General features: G+C 46.2%; 1 protein-coding gene across 1 annotated transcript in view; it reads right to left on the bottom strand.

Moving 5' to 3' along the window:
- The window catches only part of INTS1 (integrator complex subunit 1), an 87,117-nt gene that overhangs the window by 23,744 nt on the left and 40,476 nt on the right, over nt 1-22,897 (bottom strand). Inside the window, exons 24-35 of the mRNA XM_082199599.1 lie at nt 21,256-21,423; nt 19,921-20,032; nt 18,334-18,495; nt 17,564-17,710; nt 15,452-15,550; nt 14,508-14,632; nt 12,118-12,372; nt 9,416-9,575; nt 8,078-8,218; nt 1,809-1,989; nt 1,568-1,691; nt 139-269 (exon numbers count right to left, since the gene is read on the bottom strand). Of these exons, the coding sequence (XP_082055725.1) occupies nt 139-269; nt 1,568-1,691; nt 1,809-1,989; nt 8,078-8,218; nt 9,416-9,575; nt 12,118-12,372; nt 14,508-14,632; nt 15,452-15,550; nt 17,564-17,710; nt 18,334-18,495; nt 19,921-20,032; nt 21,256-21,423 (1,805 nt within the window). The remainder of the gene's footprint in view (nt 1-138; nt 270-1,567; nt 1,692-1,808; nt 1,990-8,077; nt 8,219-9,415; nt 9,576-12,117; nt 12,373-14,507; nt 14,633-15,451; nt 15,551-17,563; nt 17,711-18,333; nt 18,496-19,920; nt 20,033-21,255; nt 21,424-22,897) is intronic.

A 22,897-nucleotide genomic window follows, 5' to 3' on the forward strand; every position in this document is an offset into this window, starting at 1 on the left:
TACTTAACCCGAGGTACCACTGTATTGTCGCTTTATGCTTTGATGCTGTACGTCGCCATGCCGTTTTATGATGCAGCGATACAGATACACTTTTTACGAATTGGCGAAGCCACCCGAAGAGGCTCTGGGTTGGCCCACCTGTGCTCTCGGCTTTTGCCAAGCAGGATCTTGATGCAGCGGTGCAGCGTGGTCCAGCTGGACTGGTGAGTCAGGAGAGCCAAAAGGTATGGGCGGAAAGAGGGTGGCTCTGATTCGGAAGAGCCATTATCCTGAAAGAGAAAGGGGAAAGGGAACTATGGAGGGATATGGGGCTGAAGCTGGGATCTTTTGCTTGCAAGTCAGCTGCTTGGCTACTGAGCTACAAGGGAGTACTTGGGGCAAAGAGACGAAGACAAGGCAAAGCCACAGAGGGCAATGAAGGCAAAGGCAAGAAGCTTGCACAGCTGTCAGGCTTCGGGGAATCGGATCCCTTCCCCGGTGGCAGTAAAGAAGCAGATCAAACGAAAGGAGCATTCTTACCAGTTAGTTTCTTTAATAATCACAGCGAGATGCATATCTCTCTAGAAATGGTGTTGCTCCCAGTAAAGGTTTACCCCCTCCGTCCCCATAAATCTACATCATTCCTACGTCAGGGAATCTGAGCTCTGCGCTTTCTATCACTCTCAGAGCCCGCCTAGTCTTAGACGAAGGGGGGTCAGGAATGCTTCCCAAAGGAACTGAATCTGCCGTCTGTCTCTCTCCTGGTGTTTCCTCTTCTAGCTGTTCCTCACCCGGTATTTCCCAGTGTGGCGTTTGCCCGCCTAGGTGTGTGACATCATTCTGGGTTCATAAGTAAAGGGTTAGCTAACTGTAAAATGACTAACCAATGGGAACCCAAGGAGCGGAGTTAATTGTGTATAAGGTTTAAGCACAGAGGGGGTTTTTAGAGTTAGAGTTAGGGTGGTTGAGAAGACAGTCTGGAGTTAGAAGAGACAGAGAGGATAAGTCTGTGGGTTGGGCTAGTCTGATGTGAGAGAGTGAGAGAATTTATTAAGAGGAGTCAGTCAAAGAGTTGAGATAATCAGTCAGAAAGTATTAGGAAGGTATAGGCCGGTAAAGAAACTAAAGTTAAGATACTGGCAGGAATATTATCTGAGAAACCATAAACTTGTTAATGTTTATAAAATAAACTTGTTTATTTGGTTCACTTTTAACAACTGTCTGGACTCAGTGTTTTACCTGAGAGTAACTGGTTGGTGGCAGCGGGGAAGTGAGCACAGTGGTGGCACAGGGATCAGTAGACCATTAAATGTCCGGGGACCCTGTGTGATCGCCACACCCAGCTTTTCCCGTCTGGATCATGCCCCTCTGCAAACCGCTTTTCTAAATCTATACTGCCCTCCTGCCCTTGGGAAGCTTCAGGAGAAGGGGCAGCGGCCCCCACCATTCCTCCTCAGTCCAGCCCCTGGCAGCAGCTCCGGACACGGGAAGGAAGAGCCCCCACTAGGATCTCTTCAGCAATTTCAGCTCTTGGAAGCTGGAGATGCCACCTGATGTCACAGGTACACCAGGCTTGATGGCTCCTCACCTTATTCCAGGAGAAGAGCAGCCTTTGCTGGAGATCTGGGCAGTTGCTGATCACTTCGGGGTCCAGTATCTCCAGCCAGTCGATGAACAGGCCAGAGGAAGGCCCCAGCTGGCAGGTTTCGGCACTGGTGGGAGAAAAGGAGGAAGGAGACATTGAAAAGTACCGACAGGAAAGGCAGGCGGCTGAGCCTGTCAAGGACTTAAAGAGGGCAGAGGGCAAACCTGCCCAGCCAGCAGCCCACCTGCAGCTCTCGGTTTCTTTCTTCACAGGGGTCTCTTCTTTGTCCTGGAGCAGCAGCGAGCTCACCACAGAAATGGGCCCCGTGGCAGGGAAGCCGGATGGCATCTCCATGGTAACCGAGAAGAGGGAAGCCAGCAGTTCCTCCAGGTACGGCGAGTGTGTTTCTGTCAGGCCTCGAAGGACTGGCAAAATGGAGGGAAAGGACAGAAGCCAGTTAAGAAACTGAGTGGAAGCCAAGAAAAATAAACAATTTATTTATGTATGCTACAACAGCGGCAAGAGTCTTGATAGCACAAGGATGGAAGAAGGAGGAAATCCCAATGAAAGAACAGTGGCAAGAAAAATTGATGAGTTATGCAGAACTGGCTAAATTGACATACAAACTGCGGGACAAGGACAACTGTGACTTTAAGGAAGAATGGGAACTTTTTACAAAATGAACTGGACTCCTTGGCAGGTTTTGAATAAACATACACAAATTTATTGGTTGATAACATGATAAGATAGACAATGCAAGGATATGTATAATTTTATAACATGCAGAGAATAATATGTGCAGAGAAATCAGAGAGGAGCTGGTGGGTGGGGGAGGGAAGGAGGGGTGGAAGGGGGAGCAGGAAAAAGGGGGGAAATAATGTATGTGATTATATGATTTGATAATTTGTTATGTTGAAATTGCTTAATAAAAATATTTTTTTTTAAAAAAAGAAACTGAGCGGAAGCATGGGCAGAGAAAAAGGTGGTCGTGTCTCCCAGGACTTGGATTAAAACCCTTGCACTAAATGCCCTTCAGAGCAGAGGCTGGGAACCCTGAGGACCTCTCCAGACTCTGCCGGACTACAGCTCCCATCATCCCTTGCTGACTGGGGGCTGATGGGAGTCGGAGTCCAGCAGCATCTAGAGCAGCGGTTCTCAACCTGTGGGTCCCCAGATGTTGTTGGACTACAACTCCCATCATCCCTGAGCTCTGGCCTTGCTAGCTAGGGGTGATGGGAGTTGTAGTTCAACAACATCTGGGGACCCACAGGTTGAGAAATGCTGATCTAGAGCGTGACCTGTCCCTGAAGCTGTGCCATGGATGGAGGCAAACGAAAACAGAAAAACAAGGAATAGGAACCGCAGGAGGTGCACAGGAGAATCTTAGCTAGAACTAGCTAGGGAAGGCAGGAAATGGACTGAGCGAGGACAGGAAGTAGCTGCGCACTCCTTTTTTTTAAAATCATATTTATTAAAATTTCCAATAATAACAGAATAAGAAAAATAGAAAAGATAAAGAAAAGAAAGAAAAAGAGAGACAAATTTAAACCCTTATTTTCATAACCTTCTTTCTAGGACTCCCTCCTTCCCCTCCCGACTGTATTCCCCTTTCCCTAAGTTGGTTCCACAAGCTCTAATTCCCAATTTAAACCTAATATGTTATACCCATTAAAGGTAAAGGTAAAGGTACCCCTGCCCGAACGGGCCAGTCTTGACAGACTGTGGGGTTTGTGCGCCCATCTCACATCTATTGGCCGGGGGCCAGCGCTGTCCGAAGACACTTCCGGGTCACGTGGCCAGCGTGACAAAGCTGCATCTGGCGAGCCAGAGCCGCACACGGAACGCTGTTTACCTTCCCGCTGGTAAGCGGTACCTATTTATCTACTTGCACCCGGAGGTGCTTTCGAACTGCTAGGTGGGCAGGCGCTGGGACCGAACAGCGGGAGCGCACCCCGCTGCGGGGATTCGAACCGCCGACCTTTCGATCGGCAAGCCCTAGGCGTTGAGGCTTTAGCCCACAGCGCCACCCGCGTCCCAGTTATATCCATTAGCCAATTTAAATTTATACAATCTTAGCATCACTCCTCATCTTTAACAAAATAGAACAAGATTTTTTCCCCCAAGATCTGCCCCCATTTCCTTCCACGAATTCCCCCCTTTTTTTAAAAAAAAAAAACTTGTTAGATCAAAATACCAAAGTTATATAAAGAATAAAAGATAGAAGATATAGGAAAATTCAAAAAGTTGGTTACATAGCCTTTGGATTCTAAGATTCCCCCTCCCTTCCCTGGTTTGGATTCCCCATGTCCATCTGTCTGTATGTTGTCGGCCTGGAGGTCTCAAGTCCACAGCCAAATTTTTCTCAATCCATCTTGCCAGTTTTCTTTAAATTTGTTTGTTTTGATAATGTTTAACTTCAAAAATCCAGTCTAATAGAGGCCTTTAATTTTCCTTGGTCATTTGTTGCTCCTCCTGTTGTTCTTTCCGTGTCGTAGTTGGTCCTTTGTTCTTTTGTTTCTTACTTTCTCAGGTTTCTTGTCTTGTTCAGCTGCTAAAACATTCTTGTTCCGAGATCTAGTATCTCTACAGAGGTTTGTTATTCAGGAACAAAAACTTACGTCCAGTTCCTTCCTTGCTTCAATAGAGAATTCTATTGTAATGTAAACACCTCTGTAGACAAAATAGTATTTCAGTTTTGCAGCTTTCCCAGAAGATAAGACCTGTGCACATCCCAGAGTAGTTTTCCACGTACGACACTTGTAATGTCCCGAAACCCCTCTAGGGGGATTGCAATAACTTTGTATCCTCTAATCCAAAAGTCAAATTGTTGTTTCTTTTCCCCCCCAACAGTTTATATCCATATTATATCAAATTGTAACAGAATTAACCAGCAAAATACTTGTAACAAAGTCCTCTTTATATTCTCTAGATTTGACAGCTACTTTGACAGCTGTCAAATTCTCCATCTCTCTTCACCAGGCTCTCCGAATCGCCCCGGTTCCCAGGGGGGGGGGGTTTGCCTTTTCCCTCTCACCCTCCACTCTTCTCCTCCAGCACAATTCTTGTAGTTTCCCATCGTTGAATTAATAATTTTTGTCAACAATAAACTTCTGGATCGATCTTGGTTTCCCAGTCCTTGTTTTAACATGTTTACAATCGGGGGGGACTGACTTCCTTTTTAGATCCCCCCCGCTCGTGCCGAATCCGAAAAAAAATTCTTTTTTTTTCTCCTTTTATACCCGGTTACCCAATTACTCACGGGCTGTTGTTAAATGTCCAAATTTCCAAAGGAAGAAGCCAGCGCTCTCCGTCGAATGGCATGCGGCTGCGCTCGGCAGGGGAAGCGGAGGACTCACAGCACCACGCCGCTCCCCGGCACCCGATCCGTAGCCTTTAAAAAGGCTCCTTCACAAGTCGGGGGGCGCTAGCGGTGCCAGCCGAGTCACCATGTCCACGGGCTCCGTGCCCGTGGTTTTTAAGGGTCCCCGTGTCGCCGGCGCGGTAGGACCCAGCCCCTGCCGAGCCGACTCCCTCCGGAGCTCGGAGGGAGTCCGCCATTCGGCGATGGCGCCAACCCGGAAGTCCCCTGAAGTAGCTGCGCACTCCTTGACTCTCAGCACCTCATGCATTGGGGGCCAAGCAATGGTGGCCTTTGGGCTCTCCGATTTCAGCGGCGCTCTGTGCGACACTAAAATCCTCGCTGTCTCTCGCGCTCCGTTCTACAGCATTGCTGTGGTGTTCCTGCAGCTGGTTCTGAATGTGATGTATTTTAACTATCATTTTCAACAAGTTTTTTTTTTTTTAAAAAAAGTGTTTTCAATACAATTGCACCTCACACTTAACTTGTGTGATTTCAACCTTGCAAGGCTGGCTGGTTGAAATCGTACAAATTAAATGCATGCAAGGTTTCCCCGGTGCAAAAAAGAGCTTTTAAGCGCTTGAATTTGCTTTCTGGGCAAGGCCCTCTAGGGTCACCTGTTCTGCAAGCCTGGAGACAGTCGTGCGAGATCTTGCGAGAGATCTCACAGAAGCTCAAGACGGCCCTGTGAGATCTCATGAGAACACCCCAGAGCTGTAAGGATGCCCATGCAGTGGCGGTTCCAAGAGGGCAGCTCAAGTATGCACAGTTTCGCCCTGGAACGATACCGTATTTTTCGCTCTATAGGACGTACCCGACCATAGGACGCACCTTGTTTTAGAGGGGAAGAACAAGGGGGGGGGAATCTCCCCCTCTCTGCTCAGCGCCCCTTCAGCGAAGTGGCAGGAAAAACGGAGCCCCTTCCATTTCTCCTCCCGCTTCGCAGGAGTTGGACTCGATGGCCCTTGTGGTCTCTTCCAACTCTATGATTCTATGATTCGCTGAAGGGACGCTGCGCAGCTCTCTCTCTCTGCTGAAGCCAGGAGTCTTGCTCTCCTGGCTTCAGCAAAAGGAACCCAAAGCTTTCGGAGTGCAGTGCGAGTTCCCGCTGTGCTCTGAAGGCTTCAGGGATAGCCGCCTGAAGCCTCTGGAGTGCAGCGGGAGCTTTTGCTGAAGCCGGGAGAGCACCCGAAGCCTTCGGAGCACAGCGGGAGCTCCCGCTGCACTCCAGAGGCTTCAGGCGGCTATACCTGAAGCCTAGAGGGCGAGAGGGGTCGGTGCGCACCAACCCCTCCCACTCTCCAAGCTTCAGCGAAAGCAACGCAAAGTCTCCGGAGCGCGGGGGGGGGGAGCTCTCCCTCTGCGCTTCGGAGGCTTCACGTTGCTATCGCTGAAGCCAAGGAGCCTGCATTCGCTCCATAGGAAGCACACACAGTTCCCCTTAATTTTTGGAGGGGAAAAGGTGCGTCCTATAGAGCGAAAAATACGGTAATTCATATGTGGTGGGGTTGCGAGGAAATAAAGAAGTTTTGGGGAATAATACACAAGGAACTTAAGAAAATGCTAAAAAAAACCTTGATAAAAAATCCCGAAGCTTATCTGTTAGGGTTCGTGGGTAAAGACATACCACATATGAAAAAAACAATCTTTTTATATGCAACAACAGCTGCTAGGGTAGTGATTGCTAACCCAATCTCAGGACACACCAAGAAAGGAAGAGTGGATTTGTAAATTAAGTGAGTATATAGAATTGGCGGCGGAAGAGGACTGGAAGAAATTTAGAATCTATCTTAAGAACTATTATAAAATTGAGGAATGTTAAAATGCCGAGGTGTTGAGAGAAAAAGGGATACAGCAACATAAGATTAAGTAACAGAAAGGACTAAGAGGATATATATTTGATAAAACTGCTTAGAAGCTGCTGAAATAATTTGGTAAATTGGGATGTAGAAAGGGGAGGTATGGGGGAGTCCGAGAAAGGAGGATTATGGAAAAAAGGTTATGAAATTATACATGTTTGTTTGTTTTTTCTATTTGTTTGTATTGTCTAAAAAACGTTGTAAAACCAATAAAAATTTTTATAAAATAATAATAATAATATAGAATTGGCAAAACTAATTTCAATTATAAGATATCAATCAAATCAAAAGTTAAGAATGGAGTGGAAGAATTTCGAAGATTATATGTCAAAATATTGTTCTAAAAATGACATGTTAATAGGCTTAGAATAAAAAATGTAAGCAATAACAAAACCAATAAAGAAAGAAGGAAAAATCAGAATTTAACAAAAATAATTTATTATAGCATGCAAGGGGAAAAAGGTAGAAAGAAATACAAAGAAGTCGAATTGCTGTGGAGGGAAGTAGGGTGGTGGGTTTCATAATTAAGTGTATAATTATGCAGTTGTTGTAATTTAAATATTATATTTTATGTGAGGGAATCATTGGGAATTTTGGCTATTATGTATATATGTTAAGTTTCAATAAAGATCTTTGAAAATTTAAAAAAGAAGTATGCACAGTTTTGCATATAGGGCAAACCCCCACATCTGAACCTGTGCGTAAGAGACTAATAGTACAGTGGTGCCCCGCAAGACGAATGCCTCGCAAGACGGAAAACTCGCTAGACGAAAGAGTTTTCCGTTTTGGAGGTGCTTCGCAAAACGAATCTCCTATGGGCTTGCTTCGCAAGACGACAATGTCTTGCGAGTTCCTGCTGGTTTTTTTCCCTTCTCCCCCTTTTTCTAAGCCGCTAAGCCGCTTATCAGCTGATCCGATCAGCAGATAAGCCGCTAAAAGCCGCTAAAAGCGCTAATCCGCTAATCCGTCAATGGGCTTGCTTCGCAAGACGAAAAAACCGCTAGACGAAGAGAATCACAGAACGGATTCTTTTGGTCTTGCGAGGCACCACTGTATTCTAATAGTGCATTTTGTAGTGCCGTTTCTAAATGCTGGAAGCTGCCTTGAATCCCAACCGAGAAGAGAGGCAGGACATAATTGCACCAAACGACGCATAATTGCTGGAGGAAAGAGTCAGCCCTCGTCTGGCCCCTAACTCCCATTTCCCAGCTGCCCGTGGAGAAGAAGAGGAGCAGGAGAGCAGTTGGCGCTGCTTCATCCGTGATCGGAGGAAGGAGGAAGGGAGACAGGTCTTACCTTTGCTGACCAGCTCAGGCTCCACGTTATACTTCTCCCCAGACTTCAAGGTGGTGATGATGGCGCAGACTGTCGGGCCGATGACGTCGGTGTCCCGGCGGAAAGCCAGAGCCTCGGCGAGGTGCAGGAATCCACCGCGGACTGCCAGGGAGAAGAGAGGAAATAAAGGATGGCTCAGGAGCCAGGCTCAGTGGTTGCGCAGGCACTTTGACTACAGACAGGCCCGAGTTCGATTCCTACCACCTTCTGTTACAAGGTCACAGCTGGTGGGAAAGGCCTGTGCCTGATAAATGTGGAGAGCTGGCGCAAGTTGGAGGAACCAGTTCTGAGTTATGTGTGGGGCCTCCCATGCCCATGAAATGCAAGGTGTGGTTAGCGCAGGATGCTGCAGAAGGATTGCTAGCAGCAGTGAGACCAGGTTGGATAAAAATCAATGATTTAAAAAAACAAATAAAATTTTAAAAATCAGATTTTTAAAATTTAAACTGGGTTTTTTAAAAAAATTAAATCAGATTTTTTTAAAAAAAAATTACCGGTAAATTGGATTTTTTAAATAAAATAGTTTTGGAGGAAAAATATTTCTAAAGATAGTTTGCTATTTAAGTTACATTATAGTCCAGAGGCTATAAGGATTTGTTTCAAGTTTTTCATGTGTGCTAAAACTCAGTCTAAGGTTTTTGTTTTTAAAAAAATGTTTAACCACTCTGTTAACAAACATGGATACATATGCTAGGATGTTATTGTTTTAGTTAAATAAATTGTTTAAATTGTTATTGAGGAAATGATCATTTTTCTCCTTCCAATAAAGTACCGCGGAAAAGTTGTCCAAATATAAACAGTAAACCTATTAAACCACACCATTATTTCATAATTATCTGTCAATGCATTTCTAATAGTATAATCAAATCAGTAATTTTTGATATAACTGTAAAAATTACTCTGAAATTTTATTATTCCAAACAGGAAACCTTCATCTGGGTGTAAATATTAAGATTATACCAGCAAGAATGAGTCTTTCTGTAAAAAAGAGAGATTTAATTCAAGTCTCACTGACTAGTGATTTAAATCAAGTCGTACTGGCTAGCGATTTAAATCGTGATTTAAATCGATTTGATGTAAATCAAATCCACCCTGCTGTGGAGTATGATAATGCATTTTCCTTGCCAGAATGAAGCTAGTAGTCTGTATGTATAGATGTCCTTTCTGCCTCAAATCAAATCCACCCTGAGTGAGACCCTGTCAGTTTTACAGGGTGGCATAAGCCCCAAGGAAGGTCTCTGCCCCATGCAGCCTGCAGTGGCAAGTCCTCCCCCAGGCGTCCCAAACCGCCCCTCTTACCGTCATTGATCCGGTGTCTGGAGGAATACTGGACAGCGAAGGATTTGAGCTGGGTCCGCAGAGGCCCTTCCTCCACAGCTGGATTCTCCAGCCACTGCAACATCTGCATGAGGACTTTGAAAAACAGCGAGGAGAAGGTGGTGTCCTGGGGGGCGGAACGCTGGAGAAGGGAACGGGTGGGGTTACAGGCAGAACACAAAGCGAAGGGGCAAGGCAAGAGAACGGCAGACCAGAGGAGCTTACATTTCCTCCTGCTAAGTCACCAGGGTGGTCTTGAAGCCAGGGCTACCAGAAGGCTAACTGGAGCCTTCACCTTTGGCACCACCAATGCTTGGTAGGGTGGCATGCGGGAAATTAACAGATTAATTAATATGAAATAACAACCACCTGGTTTTTGTATGTGCCAGACTCCAGTTACCCACACAGATCATAGATTAATAGCTAGGGCTGGGCGATATATTGATATATCATCCAAAACCGGTCTGAAGTCAAGAAGTGGTAGAAAGATATTTTGAAATTTGTCTGGCAGGGCAAGAAACCTAGAATAAAATTTAAGATTTTAACTGATGCAAAGGAAAGGGGGGGATTTGCCCTGCCAGACTTTAAACTTTATTATGAATCAGCAGCCTTCTGCTGGTTGAAAGACTGGCTGCTTCTTGAGAACACAGACATTTTGGATTTAGAAGGTTTTAACAACATTTTTGGGTGGCATGCATACTTGTGGTACGACAAGGTTAAAACTCATAAAACTTTTAAAAATCATATTGTCAGGAAAGCATTATATAATGTCTGGATTAAATATAAAGACTTGTTGGAAAATAAAACCCCAAGGTGGTTGTCACCAATGGAGGCAAAGGCTGTGAGAAAGCTCAATATGGAGGCCAAATGGCCGAAATATTGGGAAATTTTGGAACAAGAAGGGGACAAACTGAAATTGCAGAGTTTTGAGAAATTAAAAGATAAAGTGCGAGATCGGTTTCATAATTTTTGACCAGGCAATGTATCGTGAATCATGTTGTATGTTAGGGCTGAGCAATGTCTGGCTTTCAACGTTGTGATACACCACCGGCTGAACATTGTGATATACGAATATATAATGATGTCTGAAACAAGGATGGAACTATGTAGAGGTGAACGGGGTCATGTCCTGACAACGGCTACTACGCAGGAGTCTAAAATGGAGACTTTTAAAACTTACCTTTAACATATTATTACAACTGTTATTTTATAGCAGAGTAATGGGGACGGAAGGAATAATGAAAGAAGCAACGACTGGCTTCACGATTTTTAACAGCACACAAACGCACATCGTGATTCGCAATATATCACCATGTTGAATATTATGAAACCGTTTCCATGATGAAACCGATTTTTGACAGTGCATTGAGACATTGCCCCAGCCCTATTGTGTGTGTGTGTACTATGTAAAAATCACGATGCGGGAAAAACCGTGAAGCCAGCCAATGCTGCTATATAGAGCCATCCTTATTTCTGACATCATGTTATTTCGGTATATTGTGCTATTTAGCTGGCGATATATCGCGACGCTGAAAGCCATATATTATTCCCCAGCCCTAATTGCAGAATTCAGACCACGGGGGTCATCTGCCCCAATCTTGCAAGGCAGGAATCTTTTGCCCAACGTGGGACTTGAACACACAACCCTGAGATTAAGAGCCTCATGCTCTGCCAACTGAGCTACCCTCAATAAACACATGAGACGTAATTGGCTCTGTTCTTAGATAAATAAGGTATGCTATTCATTGTATCAAATTTCAACAGAAGTAACTCATAAAGTTCAACAAGCGAACAAAGAAGATCACAGTGGATCAGATCATTCTCTAATCAGTTCATGCACAAGGTCCATCCGTGTAATGGTGTCTATTCCACCTGTCTATTCATAAAATCCAAACAATCCACATGAAAGGTTGTTACACTTCCACAAAATCCTTTCACAGAGTCCAGACAAGGATTTCCGGAATACTGGCCTTGTTTCGTTGTCCTGGGCTTCATCAGTAGTTAAAGCACTAAGTAATGCAAATAAATACAATTAACATGATCTCACACATTTTACAGCAAAAATAATATTGTTGTTATTGTTGTTTAGTCGTGTCCGACTCTTCGTGACCCCCTGGACCAGAGCACGCCAGGCACTCCTGTCTTCCACTGCTTCCAGCAGTTTGGTCAAACTCGTGCTAGTAGCTTCAAGAACACTGTCCAACCATCTCGTCCTCTGCCGTCCCCTTCTCCTTGTGCCCTCCATCTTTCCCAACATCAGGGTCTTTTCCAGGGAGTCTTCTCTTCTCATGAGGTGGCCAAAGTACTGGAGCCTCTGTCCTTCCAGTGAGCACCCAGGGCTGATTTCCTTCAGAATGGATAGGTTTGATCTTCTTGCAGTCCATGGGACTCTCAAGAGTCTCCTCCAGCACCATAATTCAAAAGCATCCATTCTTCGGCGATCAGCCTTCTTTATGGTCCAGCTCTCACTTCCAAATAATATCAAACAATAAATAACTGTACATACCATATGTATTTTGTGGAATAGCATACCTTATTTATCTAAGAACACAGCCGGTTATGTCTCGTGTGTTTATTGAGGATGCTTTACGCGACCACAGGTTTGTTAGTTGTTGTTTTGTAACTGAGCTACCCTGGCAGCCTCGGATGACCACCTGGGCCCCTCCACCCACAGACGTCCTCACCTGACACTGGAACAGCAGGCGCATAAGCGGACAAGACGCAACGTGGTTCCGGTGCATCGCCATCACCAGCGCCCCGCCATGGGGAGAGTTCAGTAGGGCCGCCACCGCCTGCAGGAGTTTCACCGCGGTCCCCGGCGTGGCGTCGTTCCCCTGGCGGAGCCGGGCCAGTTCCTGCCCCAGCGCCTGCTGCAGAGCCAAGGAAAGGGGGCGCGGGTTCGAGTTCTGCCAGCGGGGATCTGGAGTCAACGGAAAGAGCTGCCCAAGGCGCGAAAAAGGAGGCGTCAGAAAAGCGAGGGAGCTGCATTTGCTTACAGACTAGGAAAAACACGGGTTTCCAAGTTTCTACATTTTTGCTTCCTTTTCTCCCAGCCGCAATACAGTGGTGCCTCGCAAGACGAAATTAATCCGTTCTGTGAGTCTCTTCGTCTTGCGGTTTTTTCGTCTTGCGAAGCACGGCTATTAGCGGCTATTAGCGGCTTAGCGGCTATTAATGGCTTAGCGGCTATTAACGGCTTAGCGACTTTAAGAAAAAGGAAACAAACTCGCAAGAACTTGCAAGACGTTTCGTCTTGCGAAGCAAGCCCATAGGGAAATTCGTCTTGCGAAGCGACTAAAAAAACGGAAAACCCTTTCGTCTAGCGAGTTTTTCGTCTTGCGAGCCATTCGTCTTGCGGGGCAGCACTGTACCTGGGTTTCTGCAGATCTCGGTGCAGTGGGAAAGGTCAAAGAGGGGGAGAAAAAGAAGCATGGACTTTCGGGGCAAGGGACCCACTGGGAAGGGGCTGGTGGTGAGAAGGAAATGGGGAGGGCCCAAAAGGTTTTATCAAACCCAAAGCCCCATCTGCCCATGGCATTTGCTGCCCCAAAGTTTGCCCCCCATAAAGGTAAAGGTAAAGGGACCCCTGACCATTAAGTCCAGTTGTGACCGACTCTGGGGTTGCAGCGCTCATCTCGCTTAACTGGCCGAGGGAGCCGGCGTACAGCTTCCGGGTCATGTGGCCAGCATGACTAAGCCGCTTCTGGCGAACCAGAGCAGTGCACAGAAACGACGTTTACCTTCCCACCTATTTATCCACTTGCACTTTGACGTGCTTTCGAAGTGCTAGGTGGGCAGGAGCAGGGACCGAGCAACAGGAGCTCACCCCATCGCAGGGATTCGAACCGCCAACCTTCTGATCGGCAAGTCCTAGGCTCTGTGGTTTAACCCACAGAGCCACCCACATCCCTCTGCCCTCCATACCCATCTGCAATTAAGCAGGCAATGACAATACACAGGGCCTTCTCAGTAGTGGCCTTGCATCTGTAGAACTCCCCTTCCATGGAAGCCTGCCTGGCACCATCTTTGTTCTCCGTTTTGTGCCAGATAAAAATGTTCCAATTTTTTTAAAAAAATCTGCCTGGGCCGTTGCGAAGGTCTGGTCCTCACCCCGTTTTTTTAATACCAGATTTTCAGCAGTTGCCATTTGTTACTGCGGTCTTACAGAATCTATCACCTGTTGTCTTTCACTGCCTTATGGCATCTGTCGCTCTGAGAGGCAAGGCTGAAGAACAGCTAATAAAGGTTTCAATGAAGGAACAAAAATGGAGTGATGGGGAATCATGGGATGTATGTATGTGTGTGAGAACCGGCATGGTGACAGGAATATGTTTGCTCAGAAACTGGGTTTAGATATTTGTGGCCCCTTTCAGAGTATGGCAAGCCTTAGACCTGTCTCTTAAATGCACACATGCATTTTAAGGTTTTAACATTTTGTGCTGTTTTGGAAGTCGTTGCGGCTCACTTTTTGTGAAAGAAAAGGGACTAATAACTGCAATAAATAAGCAAAACAATAATTCTGTAGCGGAGACTGTCTGCAGTTTCGCCAGAGAGACATGGACAGAGTGGAAGAACATGCAAAGAAACAAAGTGGGGTTGGGGGTGTTAGAATTCCTGCTCCATGATTGCAGTCATGGGATTGTTGTCTATCACATGACGGTATATATTTTGACTCCACAGAGTGGGAAGTGACGGAGACAGGATGTTTGTGTTGCTGTGTTCTGTGAAGTGGGACTACTGTCCTTTGTTCTTTTGCTCTTTGCTGTCTGATGCTAGAGAGAGAGGGAGCCATGTTGCAGTGCTCCGTGTGTGTTTATATGTAAATAAAGTAATTAGCCAAAATGCTGAGTTGCTGAGGTCTGTTACGCATGATGCACAAACTCTGCGGATCCCTAAGTGTGCCGATGTCTGTAGGCATCGGTCGCTGTGATGTTCGGGCAGAAGAAAGCTCCCGAACGAAAGACCAGGAGGGAGAGAACATGTCAGCCGGGCATGTGTCTCTGCCAGGGTCCTACTTGAGTGTAGGACAAGCTCCTGACAGGGGGTTTGGGAGGGTAAGGATCAGGGTCCCTACCTGAAGGAGGATGCCTGCCAAGTCATCGTCTGGACCGAGAACTCGGATCTGGGCCAAAGCACGGATCCTGCCCTGCCCTTGTGGAGTCTCGAGGCTGCTTTTGGGTCGTGGAGAATCATCGCTGTCTGAAGAGAAAATAATGGGGAAATCTTGAGAGTGAGGCTTTTTCAAGAACCTGTCAGGGACCGTGCGGATGAGGGCGGCACTGAGCAGGAATGGTGGGAGCACCCCCCCTCCCCCTGATCAGGATCCTGAATCTTCCCAGGAGCAGTGGGACAGTATAGATTTGGAACAATGGTTTGCAGAGGGACATAGTTCAGAAAACAGTTGGGAAGAACCAGGGGGTGAACAGTTAGGCGAAGGAGAACTGGGAGAGGGAGAGAGTTAACAGACTCAGTGTTGCTGGAAAGCCTACATCAGCACAGAAAGCACACTGGTTGCGAGATCAGGTTGCAATAATAGCAACAATAATAATTTTTTATTTATACCCCGCCCTTCCCGGTTGTAGTTGCCTTCTGTAATCATAGACCACACCCTCCTGGAGTGTTTTGTTACCGATTCAGTTAAGTTCCATATTTCTTTATTGGCAATTGCAAAAACCGGCTGTTTTAAAACAATTTTTTGTTTCATTTCTGTAAGCCACCTGCTGCTACTAAAATTCAATTTTTAAAAATGTGGGGAGAGAGAGGAAATAAACTGCTGGAATTTCGCCACACAGAGAAGACATTTTTGCTGCCCCACGCCGTCGCTGCCAAACCACATTTGGTCTCTTTTTTTGTATTGCTTCTTGAGTCTAACAGCTTTATCACTGTGACTTTAAAGTTGCATTTTGGGATTTCTGTTTATTCTGTTTTGAGCACCTTATGCAAACAGCTTTGAGGTTACTTTGTGACAGAAAGTGGCATGTAAGAGCATGCATAACGAATGAATGAATGAATGAATACCTCGGCGAGATGGGATAGAAGCGGTGAGCAGCGAGTGGAATGTCTGTCCGCCAGTTGCTCCTCTCTCGTGCTGGACCTCCACCAGGTGAGCCATGTAATCTGAAAGAGAACAAATCGCCAAAAAGGAAAAAAACAGGGACAGTGGATAGTGTTGTTATACAGTTCAATCACTAGGGGGCACTAGAGTTAATTGTATATGGGTGGAGTTAGGGAATTTCTTGTGCGGACAGAATCAGCTGCTGGGAATCGCAAGTGGGGAGATGGCTGCTGAGCTCAGGTTCTGCTTGTAAGCTTTCCCATATACATCTGGCTGGCAGCGTTCAGCACCCTTAACAAACTACAGGTCCCAGAATTCCTTGGGGGAAGCCATGACTGTTCCAAGTGCGATCAGAGCACTTTAAATGTATGGTGTGGGTGTGGTCTGAATGGAACAGAACGTGCCCCATGGAAAACTAAAACACAGGGAAAATGTCCTTCCCTGCTTAATGTTGCAAGGAAGAGCTGGTGGGTGTGATGCTTTTTAGATGCCGCTGGGAACTCCAACTCCCATCAACCCTTGCTAACAAAGCAGGGAATGATGGTAGTTGAAGCCAAAAACATCTGGAAGGCAGAAGGTTGGGAAGATTATTATACGCACAAACAAACCTGCCCGTATAATATGACCCATGCCCAGAAGGTTGATGCTGAATAATAAGAACAATAATAAAATCAATATACAGTGGCACCTCGGGTTACATACGCTTCAGGTTGCATATGCTTCAGGTTACAGACTCCGCTAACCCAGAAATATTACCTCAAGTTAAGAACTTTGCTTCAGGATGAGAACAGAAATTGTGCTCCAGCGGCGCAGTGGCAGCAGGAGGCCCCATTAGCTAAAGTGGTGCTTCAGGTTAAGAACAGTTTCAGGATAAGAACGGACCTCTGGAAAGAATTAAGTACTTAACGAGGCACCACTGTACAGTCATACCTCGGGTTACAGACACTTCGGGTTGTGCGATTCCGGGTTGTGCACCGCATCAAACCCGGAAGTACCGGACCTGGTTACTTCCAGGTTTTGGTGCTTGCGCATGCGCAGAAGCACCAAATCGCGACCTGCCTGTGTGCACATGCGGTGCTGCGAGTTGCGAACGTGCTTCCCGCATGGATCACATTCGCAACCCGAGCGTCCACTGTACAAAATAATAATAATAATAATAATAGTAATAATAATAATAATAATAATAATAATAATAATAATAATAATAATAATTATTATTATTATTAATTTATACTCCGCCCATCTGCCATCTGGCTGGGTTTCCCCAGCCACTCTGGGCGGCTTCCAAAAGAATATTAAAATACTGTGATACATCAAACATTAAAAGCTTCCCGAAACAGGGCTGCCTTCAGATGTCTTCTAAAAGTCTGGTAGTTGTTGTTCTCTTTGACATCTGGTGGGAGGGCGTTCCACAGGGAGGGCGCCACCACCAAGAAAGCCCTCTGCCTGGTTCCCTGTAACTTGGCTTCTCGCAGTGAGGGAACCGCCAGAAGGCCCTCGGTGATGGACCTCAGTGTCTGGGTAGAACGATGGAGGTGGAGACGCTCCTTCAGGTATACTGGACCGAGGCCGTTTAGGGCTTTAAAGGTCAGCACCAACACTTTGAATTGTGCTCGGAAACGTACTGGGAGCCAATGTAGGTCTTTCAAGACCGGTGTTATATGGTCTCGGCGGCTGCTCCCAGTCACCAGTCTAGCTGCCGCATTCTGGATTAGTTGTAGTTTCTGGGTCACCTTCAAAGGTAGCCCCACGTAGAGCGCATTACAGTAGTCCAAAAATTCAATATAAGAGTTTTCTTTCTTATCCACATCTTTGTTTTTTTCTTCCCCTCACTTTTCCTCCTTTTTCCTGTATCACTTAATTTTTTTAAGATGAAAAAATTCCTTCCAGTAGCACCTTAAAGACCAACTAAGTTAGTTCTTGGTATGAGCTTTCGTGTGCATGCACACTTCTTCAGATACACACCCTTAATTTTTTTTATCACTGATTCCACCCCCCAATATAAAAAGTAAAGAGATGGAGCTTGAGGGGACCCTCCCCCCCCCACCCACTGCCACAGCCCTGAGTTCCCTTACTTTTGTCCATGATATTCTGCTCCAGGGTCTGAGGGTCGTGGGAGACGGCCTGGTCTAGGTACTGCAGGAGTTTGCTCATGCTGGAGACGGGGATGCCAAAGGACTGGACAAACAGCAGCAGCTGCTGAGGCTCCAGGTCTTGCAGAGCTGGGACAAAACACCCCCCAAGTCAGAACCGGCTCGCTCCAAGTTCCTTGCGAACCCACAAAAATCACATTACACAGAGCCTTATGTGCGTGGCCCACTGTGTCACAGAGAACACAACAGGTGTCTCTCTCTCTAAAATGAAGTGACCACAAATATTACAAAACTCTTGTCATCAAATAGCTTTTTTAAACACAGAATTCCTTCTCAACTTCCCACCCTTCCTTTCCTGATGTTTTTTGGTTACTCCTTTTTAATAGTTGTTTTAGAACACATACACTTTTATCAAGTCCCGATATCGTTAAGTCTTTCAATAATTCATTGCTTATACAGTGGCGCCTCGGTTTTTGAACGCCTCCGTAGTCGAACGTTTCGGAACTTGAACGCCGCAAACCCGGAAGCAAATGCCTCCGTTTTGAGTTTTCCATATTGAGAGGCTTCTGTTTTGAGGCTTCAGCTTCCAGTTTCCGAACGTTTCAGAACTCAGCCTTCCAGAACGGATTGCATTTGAAAACCGAGGTACCGCTGTATTTCAAGCCCTTCCTGTGACTTCATGTATGGAGGATAGCTTAACAGGTAAGCCACCAATGACGTCTCTTCCCATATCCCCAGGCAGGTCGGCCTACCTGCATCCACCAACCGAGGCACCTCTGAACGGATCATGCGCAGCTTCAGCCAGTCTGGGAGGAGAAGCGCCTCTTCCGATGTGTCCACCAGGAAAGCTGTGGGGAGGGGCTTCTTCTCGGGGAACCAGATGTCCAGCAGGGTGCAAAAGTCCCCACCCCCGGCTTTAAATAAATGTTCGGAGAGTCATCTTGCTTGCCTCGTACATATTTGCTACACCCCAAACCAGCCTTCGTCAACCTGCTGGTCTCCTGATGTTCTGGATCACAACTCCCCTCCCCCACTCCCAGGCTTGTTGGGGGCTTTGGGGAGGTAACAGAACAAAAGATGTTTTTTTGGGGGGAGCAGCAAGCTGGTAAACGATTTTTTACCGCAACTTAAGAAACAGCTTAGAGAGGGTCACAGAAGCCGCCCCACCAAAGCCCACTCCCTATTAACACCAGAGATATGTCTGCATCAAAATCCTGCTCAACTTTACCCAAATGTCTCTTCCCCACAAAAAAATAACATCTTTTCCTCTATATCCATTATGCAAATGGATTCTGCCAGTGGGCAGAATTGACTCAGCTTCTGCTAGTCATATTGAACAGGCGAGAAGCCACACAGGGCGCTCAGGTCCTATGATGAAACACGGACCACTTATAAACGCCATCTCCAACTCCTCAAAAGATTCCATCAACGGTGTCTCAACGAAAAAGTTTACGCATCACTGGGGAAGACAGGCGAACTAATGCCAGTGTACTGGAAGAAGCAAAGATGTCCAGGGTCGAAGCAATGATTTTTCAATATCAACTTCGTTGGACTGGTCATGTTGTGTGGATGCCTGATTATCGTCTTCCAAAGCAACTACTCTATTCTAGACTTAAAAATGGAAAGCGTAATGCTGGTGGTCACAAAAGAGGTTTAAAGACTGTCTCAAGGCAAATCTAAAAAAAATGTAGTATAAACACTGACAACTGGGAAACACTGGCCTGCAAGTGCTCCAATTGGAGAACAGCTTTTACCAAAGGTGTCGTGGGCTTTGAAGTTGCTCGAACTCAGGACGAAAGGGAGAAATGTTGCTAAGAGGAAGACATGCTTGGCAAACCCTCACTGCGATCAACTCCTGCCCGGAAACCTATGTCTCCACTGTGGAAGGACATGTGGATTCAGAATTGGCCTTAAGGACTCACTGTTAAGACCGTCTTCATGAAGGACAATCTTACTCGGCTACGAGAGATTGCTAAAGAAGATCCACTGGAAACTGCTATGTAGCCACTGCTTAAGGCATCAGAGATTTCCTCGGGCATTGGTCTCGCCTGCCTCTGCACCTATAAGGTCTAGGGACCTTTTATTGATTTATGTAGGGGGAGAAAAACCAGGAGCACCGAACTGAAATCTGCAATTGGCGCTTCATTCCACAGATTCTCTTCTTTCACAGGAGAAAGACAGAGTATCTTAGAGAAGCTTTGCAGGGATTCAAGGAGAGATCCCCCATTCCATTTGGCTCAATCAGGCAAGGATCAATTAATTCCTGCCTGGGGCAAAGGAGGCTGGGCAGAGAGGCAGATCCAGCATCCACTGGAAAATACATGACCTCCATCATTCACCTTGAGGTGGTCCGAGAGTCAGCAGAATCACCATGGCATGGACGACCAGGATGTGCATCGTTGCTGTTTCTCCGGTGCTCCAGCGGAGGAATACCTGATCTTGGGACTCCGACTAGAGAGAGGCAGAGAGAGAAGATTGGGTAATGAAATGCAACCGCTCTTGGAGAAAAATGGCGGCTGCTCACTTGCAGAATGCTCACCCCTAAGAATCTCGCCACGGGTACAGGAATGCAGGTTTTGGTGTCTTCGGGTGTCTTCCCGTGTAAGAGTCAGACACCCCGACTCTTACACGGGAAGACACCCGAAGACACCAAAACCTGCATATATATATATATATATATATATATATATATATATATATATATATATATATATAAACCACCTCCAAAAAGCTTTTATTGCTGGCTCTTACATTAAAAAAAGAAACGGATCCTGTTTCTAATACATGCAATTTATTTCATTGCTTCATTGCTTTTTAAAAAATCATAAACTGCCTTGCAAGGGCTTGTCCAAAAGGGAGAGGAAAACCAAAATAAATTTTTAGGGTGAATTTATTTAATTGATAGATTTATTTCAAGCCCTTTCTCCAAAATGGCGTTCAGAGAGGTTTAAGGCAATGATAATGAAAATTCAGTGATCATTAAAATACATTTAAAATACAAAAAAAAATCCCACCAAAAAAAAAGCAGTGAATCCAACACGGTAGTGATAAAACACCGTGGAATTGGATCATGCACAAATAAAAAGGTATTCAGTTCTTTGTTCATTTGACACATTTGTATCTTGCTTTTCCAACAACAAATGTTGAGCTCACAATAATCGCAACAGCATTTAAAAAAATCACAAACATTGCAATCATTATAATATCAAACCCTGTTGCATATAAATAAAGTAAACAACAACAATAAATTTCTCAAAACAATGACACAGTTCAATGAAGGCATCATAACTTGTAGTTACTTCCTAATCGCAGGGAACCCTACTGCAAAACAACAACAAAGTAGATTAGCTGTGTGTCCTGTTGGTTTTCAAATGAACTGTTTTGCAATGCTGCAATGGATGGAAGCCTCATTCCCTGAACGTGAATTGTAGACACTTACACGGAATGATACATTCTTTCCTGTGGAGGCAGACCAAATCATTTGGGAGGGAATGCCAAAGACACGGGGCTGCCACCAAGAAAGCCCTGACTCGTGTCGCTGTCCTTCTCCCGGCCTCTGTCCCGGGCAGGACGCTGAGCAGGAATTCCTCCCATGACCGTAACGCACGGGGTCACTGAGTATCAGGGCAGGCACTCCTCCAGGGACTCAGCGGGGAAGGAGAAGGGCCACTCACCCAGCTGTAGACCTCCTCGCCCTCTTTGCTCTGGCGCATGCGCTTGATGTAGCGGGAGAAGACGGAGAGCAGGGCCACCAGCACGGCGTCAGACTCTGAGCTGTAGGAGAGCTTCGAGAAGAGGTGGGTCATGATGGTGGACCGTTCCACAATCAGCCTGGCCACGTCCTGAGAAAGTCAATGGCAAACAAGGCATGAGAGCTGCACTGTCTCCCGGTCTAGTACAGGATCAGGTTTAAGGTGCTGGTTTTAACCTTTAATCTTAATTACCGTATTTTTTGCTCTATAAGACTCACTTTTTCCCTCCTAAAAAGTAAGGGGAAATGTGTGTGCGTCTTATGGAGTGAATGCAGGCTACACAGCTATCCCAGAAGCCAGAACAGCAAGAGGGATTGCTGCTTTCACTGCGCAGCGATCCCTCTTGCTGTTCTGAGATTCAGAATATTTTTCTTCTTGTTTTCCTCCTCCAAAAACTAGGTGCGTCTTGTGGTCTGGTGCGTCTTATAGAGCGAAAAATACGGTAACCTTTAATCTGGCTGGCTCGCCAGATGCAGCTTGTCACGCTGGCCACGTGACCCGGAAGTGTCTGTGGACAGTGCTGGCTCCCGGCCTCTAGAGTGAGATGAGCGCACAACCCTAGAGTCTAGCAAGACTGGCCCGTACGGGCAGGGGTACCTTTAACTTTTATCTTTAAAGCCCTATACAGCCTAGGACCCTTGTACCTACGGGACCGCCTCTCCTGGTATGCCCCATGGAGGACCTTACGGTCTTCAAATAAAAACATCTTGGAGATCCCGGGCCACAGAGAGGTTAGGCTGGCCTCAACCAGAGCCAGGGCTTTTTCGGCTGTGGCCCCGATCTGGTGGAACACTGTCACAAGAGACTAGGGCCCTGCGGGACTTGACATCTTTCTGCAGGGCCTGCAAGACAGAGCTGTTCCACCTGGCCTTTGGCCAGGACACAGCCTGACCCCCTCCTTTGGCAATCCTCACAGAGCTCTAGCCCAATGGTTGCCATTAATCTGATTTGAACTGATTTTATAATGAAATGATTTTAGAATGTTGTATCATTTTACTGTTGTTAGCCGCTCTGAGCCCGGCTTTGGCTGGGGAGGGCGGGATATAAATAAAATTTTATTATTATTATTATTATTATTATTATTATTAATGAGAGGCTGTGAGATCAGGCCAAAGGCCCACTTAGTCCAACAGGGGGAGTTCCAAGATGGCGACGGCTTAGCAAGCAGGCTTCGGAGCTCCGCAGATAACAGGACTGTAATTAGCATTGATTGTTACCCAAGGAAGTAATTTTCCTACTTCTCTACTTTTAAACTTACCAACCTACTGAGATTCTATCAGCACCTTCTTGTCGATGCTATGAGAAACATCGTGGGCAAGTTCTGTGACGCATCCTGGGCAGGCCGCCAGCTGCTCTCTATTAACCGCCAGCTCCCTTCTAGACTTTGTTCCTGGAACTCCTGGCAGTCACCACACAGAGAAGCTCTTAAATTGAACAAACGGAGCACTTTCTATTTTTTCTTCTTTGGTTGGGGAAACCTTTCCTTGTTTACGCCCCACGGTGACGCTATGCCTGCTAGTAAACGCTACAGGGACCCAGAGGATGTAGCTCTCTCACCGGTTCC

Source organism: Podarcis vaucheri, assembly GCF_965113315.1.
Source record: "Podarcis vaucheri genome assembly, chromosome: 14".
NCBI lineage: Eukaryota > Metazoa > Chordata > Lepidosauria > Squamata > Lacertidae > Podarcis > Podarcis vaucheri.